The sequence below is a fragment of the Macadamia integrifolia genome, chromosome 4, assembly GCF_013358625.1.
Source record: "Macadamia integrifolia cultivar HAES 741 chromosome 4, SCU_Mint_v3, whole genome shotgun sequence".
NCBI classification, from domain to species: domain Eukaryota; kingdom Viridiplantae; phylum Streptophyta; class Magnoliopsida; order Proteales; family Proteaceae; genus Macadamia; species Macadamia integrifolia.
The window spans coordinates 26,271,772-26,290,282 of record NC_056560.1 but is presented as its reverse complement, the minus strand read 5'-3'; the positions used below and the strand labels follow the sequence as shown (position 1 = coordinate 26,290,282).

Below are 18,511 nucleotides of genomic sequence, written 5' to 3'. Positions count from 1 at the left end.
CAAAAAAAAAAAAAAAAAAAAACAGAAAACCAAAAAAATAAAAAACAAAACTAAGGTAGATCACTATGGGAATTGGGATTGTCTTTTACTGGCCATGTTCCGGACCCTATGCAAATGGATCTTACATTCTTACTCCTACCTATAAGATCACTTAAGATGGATGGGTTTTTAAGATCTAATCTTGAACTTATCTCTAACTAGGAAAAAATCTAGTTTATATCTAAGATTCTCTCCTCAAAGTTTAAAAAAAAAAATTAAAAAAATCTCAATCTAGGACATATTACTCTCTCTCTGTCTCTCTCTTTCTGGCCCACCAGTCAGAACTTTGGTGTTAACGTATATATTCTTTTAGAGAAAGTTTTTCTTCACCCATGGTGAAATTTGGAGAATTGATGAATATAATTACTTCTCATGTAATAAGAAATCTAAAATACTATAATACAACTAAAAATCTCATCCAACTTTAATAAAGATGATAGATGAAGAGATTCTTAATTCTCCATGGGATGAAGAAAAACACGGTCCTTCCCCTTTAGTGAATAAGATACTTGTCTTTATGATTTGTGAGAGCAGAGAGAACCTTACCACTCACCATCTAAAGAAAGCAAAGGTGTATATCCTATGCCCACCCATATATAAGAAAGAAAAAGAAGGGGAATGCTTTCTTATTACGCGGTAGAGTGGGTTCTTTACTCTTCATTTTTAAGGGTATTATATTCACTTTATTAATTCAATTCTATACCTGACTTCTTAATTAAGAAGGCCTTGTCAAACCCGCGTATTACGATCTAACTCTATTCCTTGGTTGAGGGAGTCAAGTACTTCTCCTCCCATGTGTTCGTCAAAGGATAATCAATGGATTTCTTATTACCAAAAAAAAAAAAATCAACTTTCACTCTTAAATCACCTCTTAATGTATCCCAACGTCATTCAACTACTGGAGTGCATGCCGGAGCCCTCCTAACCGTTAGATCTTCACTGTCATTTCTTGCTTATCATTCACCACAGAGGATTTGAACACCCGACAAGCACAAACATTGTATATCAATTTTTTTTTTCTCAAATTAAACCATCCATGGATCCAACTACTGGTTATTAATTATTGTTATTATACTCCTCACAAATTATAAGAAAAATGCAACTGCTGGGCCAGGCCAGGCCAGGATAAGTATTCCACATTAATTATATATGATTGATGCGTGGGAGAACTTGTGAAGCAAAGTATTATTATTTGGGTTTACCAAAATGCAGTTATTATAGTTTCTTATTATATTTTTATTGTTCACGCGTTTTGTTCTTTGTGGAATAAACTGTCACCACTACCAAACTACGCGTTTCCAGTCTCTCTATCAATGGAGTTCAATACTTTCTTCTCTCCCATCACACCAAATATTTTCTGCTTCTCTTCTTCTCTGTTCTTCTTTCCTGGTAGTTTCAAAAGATGTTTCAGCTTCTGAGTTTTGTGTTATTAGGAGTTGTCTTCCTCTTTAGTTTGATTAATCCTCTGTTTTCTCTTCCTCCTGAGAAGTTTCTTGCTTGGATTAGATCTTTACTTTTCTCTATGTCACAACCCACTATGTCTACTACAGATATTTCAAATTCCATCAGTGAAGCGAAAGAAGAGAAGGATAAGAAGAAGAAGAGCTCAGCCCACGATAAAGTGGAGCTGGAGAGGGTGTTTGGCACCTTCGACAAGAATGGAGATGGGTTCATAACGAAGCAAGAATTAGGGGAGTCGTTGAAGAATATGGGACTTTTTACTACAGAGGAAGAAGTGGCAAATATGATTGCAGAGTTGGATTCTAATGGTGATGGGCTCATCGATCTGGATGAGTTCTGTAAATTGTATGATTCGATGGAGAAGAATCGAGGAAAGGAGGAGGGTGAGGAAGGAATTGATGATGGGGAGAGAGATTTGAGAGAAGCGTTTGATGTGTTTGATGGGAATGGAGATGGGTTGATAACAGTGGAGGAATTGGGATTGGCTCTGTCATCGATGGGGCTGAAGCAAGGGATTGGGATTCAAGATTGTAGAGAGATGATTAAGATGGTTGACATGGATGGGGATGGCATGGTTAATTTTGATGAGTTCAAGATGATGATGATGAAGAAGAAGCCCAGTACTGAACCTGGAACTCAAGCTGCTTCCTCTTAAACTCCAATCCTCTTCCTCTGCTCTTGTACAGTAAGCAGTGCTTCAAATCTCTCTCTCTCTCTCTCTCTCTCTCTCTGAATTGTCTCTTTTTAGGATCCATCCATCCAAGCCCCATTTGCTCATCAATCCAAATTCCAAACTGGGTTGATGGGAAGGATTCATTATCTGAAGATCTGAATTATTATTACTTGACCAACCTGCTTGGTTTACATGGTAGAGTGGTAGATTAGATTAAATTAGTAAGGTGAAGCAGTCACAGAGGGATCAATCATCAATTCAATCAATCATCTATTTAGGTACTACCAATGACTAACCCCTTTAAGATCTGTTTAATTTCAACTTTGTTATCAGTATAATCTGCTCTGCTAGGCTTGGGAAAGCCTTATTGTTGGGTTGATCGTTTCTGATACACATCATCCGTGGAATCTGTTCTGTTCTGTTCTATCAATAACTGTATATAGGGTATTTGGCTTTGTTTCTACTTTATCTGTTTCTTGTTTATTATTTGAAGTAGGGTTTTTTTTTTTTTTTTTTTTTTTAATTTTGAGGGATTGGGGAAGGGGTGGGAGGCATAGGATGGGGTTGAAAGAGCCTCATCCCCATCCAACTGCTTTGAGCATGATTGTGGACCATGCATCACCGTGCACAAAACCCTTCTCTTTTTTTTAGGAATTTTTTTTTAATATTATTCATGAAAGATGGCTGGCTAATAACACATTTTTATATTATTTTTATGGGGTTACAAATAAAAAGAGCTAGTCCTACCACTCACAATATGGATGATTTTAGCTGTCTTCATAATTGAAGAATTATATAAAACAAGGACAAAAAAATTCAGAAATGTTTTTAAATTACACTTCCATCATTGATCAATGCAATTATTTCTACCCAAAAATAAAAAGATCAATGCAATTATTTTGGGAATACCCCTTTAAAAAGAACTGATGATCATGAAAAGTTAATTCTAGGAGATGGCTAAAGTCGGCCAAGTAGGCCGGTGCATGCAGTACAGATATGAATCATATGATGGTTACAACAGGCTAGACTACTTTTAAACTTTTAGCTCTCTTTCTGAAAGTACAAGCTAGCACAGCTGGTAAGAACCTAAGCTCATTATCATTAGTCATTGGGATCAAACCCAGCTTTGGCCTATCAGTTTGAATTGGAGGAGCTGGAGGAAGGTTTGCACAAAATTTTGTACCCATGGGAACTTCATACAGATCCAAATAAATTTGACTTTTCTATTATGTATAGCCAGACATCCTAGTATGCTCAAAGTATGATGGATTAGATACGTTTGCAACAGTGGAATATGGATTAGCAAGTTATATAAGATTTATAAGGGGAAAAATATAATAAAAGAATTTCCAATGGGATGCTGCTTGATTTCTTTAATGAAATATCAACAAGGTGAAAATGCTCAATTTAAAATTAAATGGCCGCTTCGATCTTGAGGCCACCTTTTAGAAAAATGGTATGGCACCCATGCTGCACAAGTGAGCAGAGAGAGAGAGAGAGAGTGAATTTCACATAAAGCGTCTTCGAGATTAGAAGTTATCTTTCAGCCATTTCAGAACTCCGTTCGCAACAGACCTGTAAGTTCCATAATCACATGTTACTCTCAAACTATTGTCAATTCACAATAAACATAAGACTGTCAGCATTATAGAGAGTTTATTCAGTCTCTTTGGAGAAATCGATGATAAGAGCTTATTCAAATCCAAATATTGCATGGTTTGAGCTGCTACTTCAAAATTAGTTTTCTTTTCTTCTCTTCTCCGAGCCTTTACCGTGGAAAACCAGAAGTTCAGATGTGGGTATTACTCTATGATTTTCTTCACCTGAGCTTCTGGAATTCACCACAGAAAAAACTCAAAAGAGTTAAAAGACATCCATTTTGATTGCTTGAACATGTCTCAAGTCAGTTTCCAGAATTCTCTACAACCCTTTATCAGTGTGGTGTGGATGGCTTCTCAAGATTGTAAGTGCAGCAAAAACACACATAATTAGTATTTCCACAGGCTACAAGGCATGGTATAGATTACCCGACATTGGATCAGAAAGACGCAGAATGTCACTCTTAAAGTAAGAAACTATACCATTCTAATGACAGCAGGATTTATCAGCAAAGGTAGAAAGACATCTAAAAATGAAGAATATCAGAAAGTGGAATATCATCCTAATATTCTTATCATCCTATCCAGTAAGCATCAAAAAGTTGAACCAAATCGACGGAAGTCTTTGCTGAGAGAATGATATGCAGCTCATAAAAAGTGTGAACAAAATTCGCAAACAAGAAATGTAGCTAATGATGCATTACTAGCTCTAACGCCACAATTTAGGAATGGTAACTGTTACTAATAGATGGAAAACATTAAACAAATATATTACCCAGAAAAATCTTTTAGTTTTTGCCAGAAGTCATTCAGAGCTCCAGATTCTTCAGTTTTCTCTGTTTCTGTACCCATCTGACTTTCAGAGCTTCTAGCTGAAAAAGGTAATGTGCATCTTTCAGTGGGAAGCCAATTACCGAAGCATCATAAACATTAGAAGTTCAAAGGCTTAAACCAATAGCAAGTTGATCAAAAGCAACCGAATTGCTCTTTTTTATCAACTAAGCAGATTGTTACCCGTTTAGGGTACACAAAACTAAGCACTGGAACTTCTATAACCACTAGAGCTGATGTTAATCCAATTCCACATCATTCACCTACCCACCCACACCCATCTCTCTCTCTCTCTCTCCCCCCCACCCTCAATAAAAAGAGAAAACCTTCTTACTCAGCGGCTCAGGTTTAGGGCGACCTGCTCGACGGCTACCCGTGCCATTTAGAAAAGCAAGCTCTTCAAGCAATTCACGCTCCCTTGCACTGCAAAAAATAAATCAAGAGTACGAATTTCAAGGAAAAATCCATGTGATATGGAAAAGGCGCAAGCCATAGAAAAGAACCATCAATAACAATAAGAAGAATAGGAATTAAAGCCAGCTAATATGTTTGATCATTGGGAATTTATTCGTCCCAATAACAAATCTCATTTTGTGATAGTAGTGGTTAACAAGTCCACTTGAAAGCCCATGTACATTTTTTAAGTATGCAGGGTTCACCCCCAAGGGGTGTGTCTATTAGTTTCAGTAGTGCATCAAAATAGAGGGAAGTAAATTTTCTACTGGAAAGGGGGGGGAGAACTAATATTCTGGAGGTCTCCTTAATGTGTAACAATATGTAGCACATCACCGAACATGGTAGAATCCCTAGGTAAAATGAGTAACAAAATGCATGCAAACGAGCATGGCAGAATCCAAACTAAGTGTGAGTGTGTGACAATATAATCCTTAGGAGAGTTGAACTCATGACCTCATGACCTCTTAATTTTGAGGTGTTGGTCTTTGCCAACTGCACAACCCCCTTGGGGTTTCAATATAATCATTTCAATAATACTTTACAAGGAATGTTAACAGAAGGGGACACAGAAGCACATTTGAGACCTGCAAAGACGCTCCACGTATGAGTAATGGGGAGAACGTGAGAAGATAGGAGAAGTATACTAACTGAATAGATAATCACAGGCAGATCTTTCTATTAGTCCTTATCACATGGTGAGATCCCAGCTCCAACGAAATGAACTTTCAGAAAACAAGTTCTAGCCAGTCCAAGCTCCTTATACTAGATATGCTTTTGATATTAACTAACCAAGTAAAGGCCTTCCGCTGGACAAGAAATGTGAGATACGGCTGATGCAGAGCACAAACAATGGAAAGGAATCAATTGCTAGTGGGGCAATGTGGAGCTTCTATAAGCCATGGAATCCACGTATTCTCAGACAGGGTAAGAAGGTGGTGTAACTAGTTTCTAATTTGTTTGTTATTTTTCAAACTCTCCCAATTTGGGAAATAGGAATACTTTTGCATCATATTATCTTAGAACCATTTTTAGCGTGAATATCTATGGCCTTAAACAATGTCAATACTCCATCTTTTTTGTATTAGACGCAGAAACGACCCCAATTAGACACTGTCGGCCAGGCCAAGACACAACTGGGTGCCAATAAATCATCGGAGTGAGCTAGAAATTGGGTGAAGGTGGTGTGATAGACATGTGAAGCACAGATAAGTATCTAACTTCCACCTCAGCATAGTTCTATTGGTCAAATTCTTTGATTAATTAAATAAATTATTTTTAAACAATATTCTTACCTTTCATCCAAGCACCATAGACCTTAGATCGATGCTTTAAGGTCTGGCTGAAAGTTTCATTTCTGCCTGCGATATTCAAATCAAATTTATTGAACCATATAATACTCCCAGAAGTTCTGGCAGAAAGTTTCATTTCTACCTCCTATATTCCAATCTAATGTGTGTATATATATATATATATATATTTATTGCACCACAGAATACTCCCAGACTGTATCTGCTTGCACCAGATCCTATATGTTGGCTTCTCAAGATCTATCATGATTTTTTTTCCCTATCTCCCAATTTCCTCAACTTTTATTCATTTCCCTTTTTCACCACTTAACTCAATTTTGACATGTTACCCAATTTAAACAAGTTCTCCAGTGCTGAGTAATTCGCTCCTAATCTCCTTCCCAGTGAGGTCCAATTTTTAATCAACTGGCATCCACCAAGCTAGTCAAAATGTAATTTCTAAGATGCAGGCAGTGAAAGCCAAAATCAATTGGCGCTAATTACACTTCCAATATGTAATTTCTAAGATGCAGGGAGTGAAAACCAAAATCAATTGGGGCTAATTACACTGCTTTAGCATAAAAGTTACAAATTCTATCAAGTGATTATTCAACACATAAAAGAGAATTTCAAATTTGTAGGCATTCATAGACTTGGGATCGGCAATCTCATAGAAAACTTAAAAATAAATTAACACAAAATGAAACAAAATATAAACCGGATATAACATTGTACCTGATACGACTAGGTACAGTGACTTTAATAGTGAATAAATGGTCACCACGTATTGATGGCTTGTTTAGCTTTGGAGCACCTTTTTTGGCTAACACAACCACATCCTCAGGTTGAGTACCAGGGGGAATCTGTAGTTCAGTAACCCCATCAACCGTCTTCACCTGTTCATTTTGAACCACAACAATCAGAAGTGAAAACTGACTAATTCTGAGCAGAGTATCAAGCTGCAAAGCTGTCTCCATGATATATCTTCTAATACTTGAGATCAATCTTTTCCCAAACAAGAATGTTACATTCATGATGAAATGAAATAATAAAGTTATGAAATCCCAAAAGACGATATGGGATCACAACATAACAGTTCGGAAGAAGAATAAATGATCCTGGTAGTGAAACATCAATGACCTAAAAGTGAACAGGAAAGGAAAAACCTACGGCTGAGGAACACAAAATTATGCTGACTATGAAATTTAACATATGCATAATGGACTGAAAAGTGTTGACCATATAATGATGAAGCAGTGAACTCATAGTCGAACTATGGTTTCTATATTGCAAACATCATCAAAGAAAGCATTTTAAGGATAGTCATGGCATGCCGCAACAGGACATCTTTATTTATATATGGTAGCTTCAAGGCCTGAAGTTGATGACTGATCTTGTTTCAACATATTTATCTGGAGCAGGAATTAGTAATCAATTATTTAATCGATGTGCTCTTCTCAATGGAAGTTGAAGCAATTGAAAATTAGGGAGAAAAATAAGTTGGGGGCAGCAGTTCATATAGTTTGTTCTGCAATTCACTAATATTGTTCACTTCTACATTTCCCAAAGGGAACAGCAGCCAGAGATAGCAAAGGGAGTTCAACTTCTATTTGGAATACAATCTTAAAACCTTCAATTAGGTTTCCTCCTTTTACATGCAATACTGGTGGAACCAACAGGTAAGTTCCAGAATGCATCCACAAGTTAACTGTAGCATCATCTTGGCTATACATCTGCTATCATGGCATTTTAGTAACTCGAGTGTCTTTTGTCACCCGGTTTGTTGTTTGTGTGTATCTATGTATGAAACTCCACCACTTCTAAGTTCTAATCCACTAATCATAATAAAGGATATTGGTTGTTATCAATGAAAAATGGTGGTTCATGTCCTCATAGACTTCCTGCTTTCTTCAATTTGGAAGTTTCATATATCGTAATCAATTTCCTAACCCTTCTCTTTGCCGTGTAAGTAAAGACTTTCCTCCAATTAAGGAGGAAATGTGACGGGTATTTGTTGAGGTTCCCCGTTGCCCAAAAATAGTTAGTTGCAACAGTGTACCATGCCCTTCAAGTGTAGCAACCACAACCAAGAACGGAGCTTTTAAATGGTTATGCATAACATGCAAATTAAAGTACTATCTTCCCAATTGAAACTTCCATATTGAAGAAAGCAGAAAGTCATAATAAAAAATAAAAGTACTTATATAAAGATAAAAGAAACAGCATACACAAAGCCATTAATATAGTACATAAAAAAACTAGTTTTAAGTCATTTAAAAAATGTAAAAAAGAGGAATTACATACAAAAGCATCAATGTAGTACATGAAAAACTGTTTTTTAAGTCGTAATAAAAAAATAAAAAAAATATAAAAATATAAAAAAAAAAATTATTGTTCACCACAACAGTAAGTAGTAACCAATTGTTTCACCTTAATAACACTTCCCAAGATGGCATCTATATAGCTAACAGAAATTGCTGAATAGAGATTGATGCCATCTCTTTGGATCTCCGGGATCTCCTCAACCTCCAGATATACATAAAGATCTCCTGGCGGCCCCCTGCCCAATGAGAAAAAGGACTAATTAATGATTTTTTTTTTTTTTTTCATTTCTCTTTCCTTAAGGCCACTATGATTTACAAGGTCTCAAAGGAATAGGTCAATGAATGGTTTTCAAACATCATCTTTAACAGTGACATATACACGCATTCAGTACTGGAATAACCAAATAGCTTAACAGAAGAAACATACAAAAGAATGTTGAGGGGAGAAACCGAGAAAAAAACAAGATAGTATGTTATACGTAACATTTCATATGAGAAAATATCAAAGAAAAACTAGCCATTAATGTTTGAGACCCAATACTGTTGAAGAACATGGGACAAGTAATCGAGTAAGACTAATTGGCACCCCAAGAACGTCCATGGGCACCATTACACAAAGGTGATAGAAAAATAAGATTCAAATTATTTTAATTCCAAGAGGGTTTACACCTGGACCAGGACACACACCTTAAAACATGGACTACTGGAACTAGAATGCTTAAGACTACTCAATGCACCACAAAGATGCAGATTATCTTGAAAGTTAATCCTGGAGTAATTAACTGACAACAATAGCCAGGGATGCCTACCAAAATGTTAATTTCAGTTGCCATGGTTGAATGAAAGCAATGAATGATGACATTAAACAGAAACATTATATGCTCTATTAGCAAGCTGAAGGATTCACTGTAAGAAGAAACTAGCCACGTCAATTCACTTGGGATCAAGGAAGTCAGCTATGTAAAACTAGTTCCATCTGCCATCTCTTGGAGTATATGGAAACAATGAAATAGAAGGGTGATGTGGAATAGAAGTTGCAGCAGAAATATTGCCGCAGGAACAAGAAAGACCAGCCCAGCCAGCTATCATAGGCCCAAGTTTCATGGTCCTCATGGGCCAGGCCTAGGCCCAATAATCAGTCCATGTGTGGGACGAGATTTCTAGAAGACGTTTGCGTGGAGAATTTTTGGTCTAGGGGAAATAGTTTCTATTTTGTATTGCAATCCTATAGCTTCTATTTTTCTATTGTAGTTTCTATTTCTATTCTCTCAGCTAGCAACTTAGTTATAATGTTAGTTTCTATTTTCTTTACATATATTTTAGTAGCTCTTCCTTAAGATTGGACAGTTACTAATTATGTAATAGTGCTACACTTTTATTAAAAAAAAAAAAAAAAAAAGAAGAAGAAGAAGAAGAAGAAGAAGAAAAGAAAAGAAAAGAAAAGAAAAGAAAAGAAAAGAGAGAGAGAGAGAGAGAAAGGCCTCCATTGCGGCCAACAATTTTACAGCCTACAGAAATTTGCTTTGTGCATGTGTGCGAGTGTGAGATGCATTCATGTTGTCAGAGACAGCAGCCCTTGGTGAGATTCCAAGGCCAAGACCGGTGAGAGGTCATCTTCTAGTTGGTGGGAGACCAACATATCCTTTTTCTTCTATACAATTCTTCATCTTCAAGTTCAGTCTTCATTCCAGCCTTGGTTCGGACACATTCTGTGACTGGTAAAATTGCTACTACTTCAGTAATTTTTATTACTAAGTTCATTCTGGTTTCTGATATTCCTTTTGAGTTCAGTCATCATTCCATTGGATGGTCTCGCAATTTTTGAGAGTAAACTCCCGTCCATATACAGACCTTTCGACCAGCATATCTAGTCCATCTGACCAGCAGGCTGTGAGTTACATATTCTCTCTTAATAATTCTGGTTCAACCCAGTCCTGCAATTCTGGTTTCTATTTGGAATCCTAGTCGCTACCTGTGAGCGACTTAGATTGCTCTTTGATAACTGGCATTTATTCCAATAAATTTGCTGATGCAGACAGAATTTGGTAGTGGTAGGTGGCCACTAGGTCACCCCTATCAATTTTTCTATTGTATTGTGTTTTTTGTCCTCTATGAGATTATTGTATATAGATTATCATGCTGTTTCTTCTGTCGCATTTGGTCAAATGTAAATGCACTGTAAACAACTTGTTTACCTTAACTAAAATTATCTTTGTTTGGTTCTTGACAACAAAGCTATTGAGCACCAATAACCTCGGACAACTTCAGAATTCTACCTGAAGAAAAATATAAGAGGCACAAAACTAAAACTTTATGGCACAACAAGCAGAGAGAGATCCACATACCCTTTAGGTCCGGCATCGCCTTCCCCAGAAACTCGGAGGATGCTGCCTTTGCTGACTCCAGGAGGGACTTTAACTTTGATATCTTTCTTAATACGAACACGTCCTTCACCAGCACATTTCCGACAATATTCAGAAACTACTTCACCATTTCCACCACAATTTGAACAGACAGAGACCTAGATATTAACAAAATAGCAGCATTAATCAAACAACAAGAACAAGATCACTAATATGAATGTCTGACAAACACAAGTAGTGGTAATATCCGTAAAAAATTTATGTAAATAGAAGAAACAAATATGATGTACAATTCTGTTAAAATCCTACAATATGATGCAATCCAATATATGAATCCCAGGCGCTCCAATAGAATCTTACCATGGGAGCCTTTTGTCAAATAATATATGGGGATTATTTTGGATCTCAAAATCGAATTAATGAATCTTCTGAGTTCAATTGAATCTTCTGAGTTCAATTGAATCTGCAATTCAAGTTGAGTCAATTGGGTTAAGTTCTGTACCTTACAAAAATATTTTAATTTCCTTTCTCAAAGAAAAATCTGGTATAAAATATACAGCAATTTTTGTTCTTCAAAATCCATCTTATGAGATGTCGATATTGAAGAGATCTCAGGCTTTGACAAGCAAAATCCCACCTTCAAAAAGGCTCAAATTTGCCCCTTTTTTAAGCAGAAATTTGACACCCTGATTTCTCTCTTGCATTCAATAGGGGTCGAATAGGTACAAATTATTCAAACTACAGCTGCCTATTTTCTGCAGGGGAAAAGCAAAGAAGAGTTTAGATTGTCTAAAGAAAATTTGCGACTTCACCACTCTCGTGTGTTGAACCTTTTTCCACTTTTAGAGCAGAAAATTCGTGACAGGAAAACATAGTGTCAGAGTTGATTCAGGGAAATTTAAATTAAAAAATAAATAAATAAAATAAAATAGTGCTGAAACTATCATGGAAAAAGAGTATGTAATAAATTTATGTCAACTGATCTAGGATGATAATATACATCGATTATAGAGTATGAGGTGTACAGGTGTTGATTGTAACTGCTTACGTGATTGAGATGGATAAGAAAGATTTGAAAAATTAAATCTCTAATATTCGACTTATTTAATATTTCTCCTAGAATTTTTAGAATATATGAATAACTCTTGTAGTCCACAATAGGATTCATGATCCGATCCAGAACATTCAACGGTAATACTTTTTTTTTTTTTTCTGGGACAAGATAAGTTGGCAATTTTATACTTACCTAGCCTCAAGAATAAAAATCGTACAACAAAAGTAGACTGGACACTGAACAGAAACATCCTCCAGTCTCTTCTGATGTCAATAGAAGACAAACTATGAAAGTTTATTTCTTTTAATTAGCTCTGGAAGAGATATGAAGCAAAGAAAACAACAGAGACAAAATGGATTAGATGCCCGGTTTCGGACCTGGTTTCAGTCTGGGTTTGTTTTGGCCAGGCCTGAAACCAAGACACCTCGGAGATTTCGGTCAGTTTTGACCGAGATTTAGTTCCATGTAGATGAAAAAAAAAAATTTTGCATGAGGTGGGCCGAAATCAATTTAGTGTAGAAGCTTTCATCTGTCACCATTTCAATGCGATGGTAGTTCCAAAATGCAATTGCATGAAGTAAACAGAAGTTCACTCTTTCAAACGTATTCACCAAAATAGTTGTTTCAGTCACTAGAAAATGACTTACCTGGGAAAATAAACCAAAAGGTGTTTGTTCAGTCCGGATAACTTGACCTCGGCCACCACATGTTGAACATATTCTCATCTTGGACCCTACCTTTGCTCCAGTACCAGCACAAACTCCACATACTTCCAGATGAGAAAGCTCGAACTCTTTTTCAGTTCCAAAGATTGCCTCAGAAAAATCCAAAGTCATGTCATAACTGAAACACTTTGGGAAATTGAGTCAACTCTAATGACCCTTATAAAATTAAATATTTGTATAGCAGTAATAGAGGTCACTTCAGTATGAATAAGAGTGACCAATTATCATTGTCAGATAATCAGAATACAGTTGAGATACATGAAGAGCTACTTTTGCAACAGAAGCTTGAATCATCAAACAGCAAACGGTAGGAAAATGTCCAAAGACTGCATCAAATGCACATACATCCTCTATTTATTAGTCGTTAGGAGAAGTTAAATCATAATAGAGACAGTCTCTCCAAGCACCACACAAATACAGATGTGCCAACACACATTCAATGAATTAGTTGTGCTCTTGGAAGCTTCCTCACTTAATTGACAAAATTAGGGAGCAGAGAAGATCTCATCCTAGGCCTTGAATGAAGATGGAGATCATGCCTCGTGTTTGGAGAGAAAAAGGTCTGATGCTAGATGCATCATATGCTGAAATTAAGGAGAGAGAGAGAGAGAGAGACCTGAAAAAAGTTCAAGCGAATGGAAAATCAAGGTAAGGGTTCAAGGCAGGGTTGTACTTTTTCATTTCCTCCAAGAATGGAATAACTTAGGATCCTTCACAACGGATAAAAGAGATTTAAATAGGTGACTGACTTATAAAGCTCTTCGTGAACTCAGAACAGAGGCCCATGTCTGGAGGGGAACTGCATCCTACATTCTCAACCTTCATTTCTTGAAATATCACCACAAACAGCTCACACAGCCAGAAGGGCTTTAATGATCACTTCTTTCTATGTTTTAATTCTTCAAATAATTCATCAAAAGTTCTTTATAAAAAATGATATTATGCAAACACTCGTAACTCGTAAGGTCCATTGACCTTGTATTTCTCTTTTACTCTTATAATATAAAAGTCTGGAGCCATTTCTTGATAACAGTAGAAATGGTTAACATTAATATTTCCAGTTAAGTCTCAACTCACCGTATATCTTCACCTTTAATAACAGTAGAGCGACCACGCGTTCTAAATCCAGTCTGGTCCATACCAGGAAAGTTCCCCATACTTGCTCCAAAGAAAGTCTCGAATAGGTCAAAAGGATTAGTCTGTGAAGATGAAAAATATGGTATCAGATTACACTAGAACAGCTCTACCATGCAAGCTCATAACATCTTACTGAGATGTTTTAACTGCTAAAATAAATGCCTGCTTTGATGCACCATAAAATGGAAATTGAGACTGTCTTCTGGTTGCGATGGGACAGAAATTTAAAATAGTAAACCTTTAATACAGGAAATGCAATTTCCATACTCTAGAAAGCACAAGTTCATTTGTTCTTATTCTCATTATTTTCTATTAACAAACAATAAAAATTATAAGATTCATTAGTTATACATTCAGACAGGGCCCAGAACACATTTGTACACGATAACGTGGGCAAGGGAGACTGACGAGTTAGAGAAAAACCAGTTTTTACCACTTCTGCACACCCAGAAACCACCTTTCATGTGGAAACGAGAGGCATTTCCTCTAGGAAAATGTCATAAAAGCCAAAGGCGCCAAACACATTTGCGCAAGATTACTTAGCCAACAATTTCGAGGAGGATTACTGCTGTGAAACCTTACGCAAAAGCTCAAAAGTAAAGTCAAAATTCTGAGTACTCTAGTGCTAATGACTTTCTTCTTAAGTATTACTTGCCCCATCACCCTATTATTATTTTAAAAATTGGATATACAAATAACCAAAAGAAGAAAGGAAAAAAAAAAAGGGCATACCCAGTGCGCGAGCCTCCTGCCACTGTGGGGTCTGAAGAGAGTCATAATCTACGCAGCCTTACCCCCGTAACGTGGAGAGGCTGTTTCCATACTTGAACCTGCGACCACTAGGTTGCAATGGAGCAACCTTACCATTGCGCCATGCATGGTTTTTAAGAATCGGCACGTATCATACCATATCGGTATCAGTCGGTATCTATACAATACACACGGATACGATTCAGGAAAAAAAATCCATATCGCTTCGGCTATATCGTACAGTATCGGTATATATCGACCGATACATGCCGATACTTACAGATACATACGTTTGACACTTCTTCTAAAAATCCATGAAGTATCAATACGTATCAATGAGTATAGGTATGTATCCATACGATATGTACCGATACGGTACGATACAGGGCTTTAAATGGCCATTTAGCTTGCTTTTAAGATTTGTTTGAAATAGAAATCTTCCTTTGGGACTCCCATTTGTTCTTCCAACTTGGTGCTAGCTATTTAGGCAAGGTTTCAGGCAAGGAGAAGTGGTTGAAACAAGTGTTTAGCAATTTCAACTTACTAAAGTGACATCTAAGTGGCATTCAAGTTGAAGAACATCCAACGTTTTTGGTAATTTCTTGTTCCAAACCTTATTTTTTTGACAAATGATCCTTTATTTACCAATTTTTTTGTAAATGTAACATGTATTATTGTTATAACAACAAACTGTGAGTCACAATGTAAAGAAAACTCAAGATTTGAAGGGATTTACACCTTTTTTTCCCAAAAAATGAGGGTTTCAAATTTTTTAAAAATTTTCTTAGATCTATTCAATATTAATGATAAAAAATGTGTGGATTTTTTATATATTGCATATAAACAACCAGTATACTTGTCTCTCACTCTCTATTTCAGTGTTTATGCATAATATATGTTATATGTAGCTTTTTTTGACTTTTTTTTTATGCAAAAGTGTATAAAAAAGTGTTTCCTATCCATTTATGTGCGTATCTCCAATACGATACAATACCCTCCGATACGTATCTTAATTTTGGCGTACCGATATCAATACTTTAATCCCTGGTGCCAAGGCCTGCCCTCTAACCAAAAGAACATATCCATTACTAAAAACAAAAAAAACAAAAAAACCAAAAAAACAAAAAACAAAAAACAAAAACAAAAAAAAACCCTCTAATAGCCACAGGTGAACAACACAGCACGAGTGGTCTGATATCTAATAGCCACAGGTGAACAACACAGCACGAGTGGTCTGATAACAACAGTGACTAGCAGTGTGACCCGTGCTCTTCAAGAACAAAATCATAATGCTCGAAACTTTACGACTGAAGATGAATGCTATCATGGTACTACTGATAGATCCTACTCTTACAAAAATCTTTATCATATTTAAGATAAAACATAGAAAGATAAACAAAGATCATCTATAATACCGCATAAGCTCCAGCCGATCCCCCTACAGAATTCTTAATTCCAGCTTCACCATATTGATCATACATAGCCCTCTTTTTGTCATCTGATAGCACCTGACAATCTGATACTTTAGAACTCCAAATGTACTATGAGAAAATGACTAGATAAATGAGATAGTGTGCATAAGTGCAAATACAAAAAAGGTCTCTGAAAGAAGTAAGTTTCCTAAAGCTTTATGAGATGCCAAAACACGTAAATATTGATGTAGAGCATATCAGTAGGCATATTAGCCAACGCATCTTAGCCATGGGACAAAGACCACTTCACAGCCCATTATTTATAGCTCAAGGAGTCCAGTGAAACCTACTCTTTACTGGTACAGTCCTAGGAAGGTTTCCCTAGGGTGCAGTTGTGCTAGGAGCATAGGAGGTACCGAGAGTGAAGTGGAAGTACTTTATGTTTTCAGTTACTCAATTGTTCCCTCTTGTACAGGTACCCCACAAATTAAAGTTGTAATGAGAAGTCCTAATAGGTTAGCTAAGGAAGATCATCAAGGCTTTCTCAAAGTCAAATCGTAATAAATTTATTTTATTTCCAATATTTTCTATATGAACACACTTTTGGTGGTGGAATTCTGTGTACGGTTGTGGACAGTGATTACTTCAGACTGTGGATTTAAGGGGACTACTCGTGTGATCTGTTAAATTGAACATAGGTAGCCTAGATTTCCTAGGATGTTTTGATGCAAGAAAAATATGGAAAGGCAGCTCAATACAAAATTGGATTTTGCAAGGAATGAAAGAATGAATCAGCTGTTCAAAATGGCAGCTCTTTCTTGGTTCTTACAGACCTTGCATTGAAAATTTGTATACAAAATAAGACAACAATATTGACACAGCTAAAAATTAAGCCATAATATATTTCCCTAATAAATGTATGGCCAAGAAGAAATTCAAAGATGAAGAAAATCAAGATAAGGGATCAAAATCAACTGAATAAGACACACCTCATACGCAGTGCTAATCTCCTTGAATTTTTCAGTTGCTCCAGGTTGCTTGTTGACATCAGGATGGTACTTAAAACATAACGAACATGAAAAAAAAAAATTACAAAGTGTATAAAAATAAAATGAAAATAGGACAATTAAAAGGATGCATGTGCAAAAGAATTTGAAGTTGAACAAGTAAAAAGATCTAAACAAGTATTATCAACTTGGTCACGAGTTTTACTAAAATGCAGCAAGTTTTGTCTTTAATTTGATTCAAGTTATAATTCTGTAGTCCTTGTTACTCGCAATCATGAAAACAACCAAAAGAATAATGGGCATTTGAAATTCTAAATCCTGCTGTGTTCAATAGATTTCCACTACAATCTTACAACTATCCTTCTTCAAGGCAGTTAGGGGTTCATAATTTATTACAGCCTTTTGTTCATGTTTATATAACATATTTCGGCATGCCCAACCAAAGCCAGCTTATCCTTTCCTCAATCAGAAGATAAAAGAAAGTCTCTGGCTCTCTGTTTCAATATTATGAATAGAACACACATTCATCTCATCGACAAACAGTAGAAGTGACAAAAGCATCTTCATAAAGATGATGGAGTCCGACATACGTGGACTCACAAACCATCTTCACCCACTGTAGGATCTCTTCAGCTCATGTGGTATCAGAAGATCACAACCAGAACCCCAAACCAAATACTTACTACCAAAGACTTGCGACACCAATTCCGTTTAAGGATTGGGGCACGAAATCTGATAAAGGAACAAACAAACAGAGAAGACAAGAGTAATGACGAGCTTCAAAAGAGGAGGAGAGAAAGACCCTAATGAGTTCTTCCCCTTACCTGGCGTGCCAACTTTCTGTAAGCAGACTTGATTTCTTTGACGCTTGCAGACTTAGGAACCCCTAGAGTGGAGTAATAGTCTGCAGCGGCAGTAATTACAGTAGACAAGTGCTTACTCGAGAGCTTCTTCTTATTGAATTGTCGAGAGGACAGAGAAAGGGATAGATGGCCGTTCTTGAGACTCTTGTTACTGTCCAGGAAAGAAGAACCATGGTGGAACGGTTGCCGATGCTCAGTGCAGAAACTCACAGAACCAGGGGTAGCGGAGAATGAGAGAGCCAGCGCCATTGAATCGCAGGACTGAAGCTGTTTGTTGTTTGTTCTAAGAGAAGAGGACCTGACATTTCATGATCAGACGAGAGTTTGGGTTCATGTTCTCTCTCTCTCTCTCTTCAACAACGAGGCTTTGGTCTTATTGCCTTTCCCTGGGCCGGTCTACACTTGAGATAACTAGACAGATTGGACACCCAGCCACTCTCTCCGTCTGCTGACCTATTTACTATTATATTAAGACAGGTGAAAAGAAGGGTCGGACCTTCGACCTTCGACCTTCGACCTTCGACCTTCCTTA

The 18,511-nt window shown here is 36.7% G+C and overlaps 2 protein-coding genes across 3 annotated transcripts; one reads left to right on the top strand and one right to left on the bottom strand.

The window, feature by feature from the left end:
* Positions 1–1,248: 1,248 nt before the first annotated feature.
* Positions 1,249–4,900, top strand: LOC122076537 (calmodulin-like protein 3). The gene is made up of 2 exons (XM_042641877.1): positions 1,249–2,230; positions 4,883–4,900. The coding sequence occupies exon 1, from the start codon at positions 1,442–1,444 to the stop codon at positions 2,153–2,155; it is 714 nt and encodes a 237-aa protein (XP_042497811.1). The 5' UTR covers positions 1,249–1,441; the 3' UTR covers positions 2,156–2,230; positions 4,883–4,900.
* Positions 3,425–18,511, bottom strand: LOC122076535 (chaperone protein DnaJ-like). 2 transcript variants are annotated; one of them, XM_042641875.1, is made up of 11 exons: positions 17,941–18,511; positions 17,099–17,167; positions 16,113–16,205; positions 13,888–14,009; positions 12,733–12,928; positions 11,014–11,189; positions 8,775–8,904; positions 7,080–7,240; positions 4,961–5,025; positions 4,547–4,643; positions 3,425–3,748 (listed from the first exon to the last, which is right to left on the bottom strand). In XM_042641875.1, the coding sequence occupies exons 1-11, from the start codon at positions 18,226–18,228 to the stop codon at positions 3,703–3,705; spliced, it is 1,443 nt and encodes a 480-aa protein (XP_042497809.1). In that variant the 5' UTR covers positions 18,229–18,511; the 3' UTR covers positions 3,425–3,702. The 2 variants fall into 2 exon arrangements, with proteins under 2 accessions (XP_042497809.1, XP_042497808.1); XM_042641874.1 differs by having other exon boundaries at positions 4,937–5,025; positions 17,941–18,508.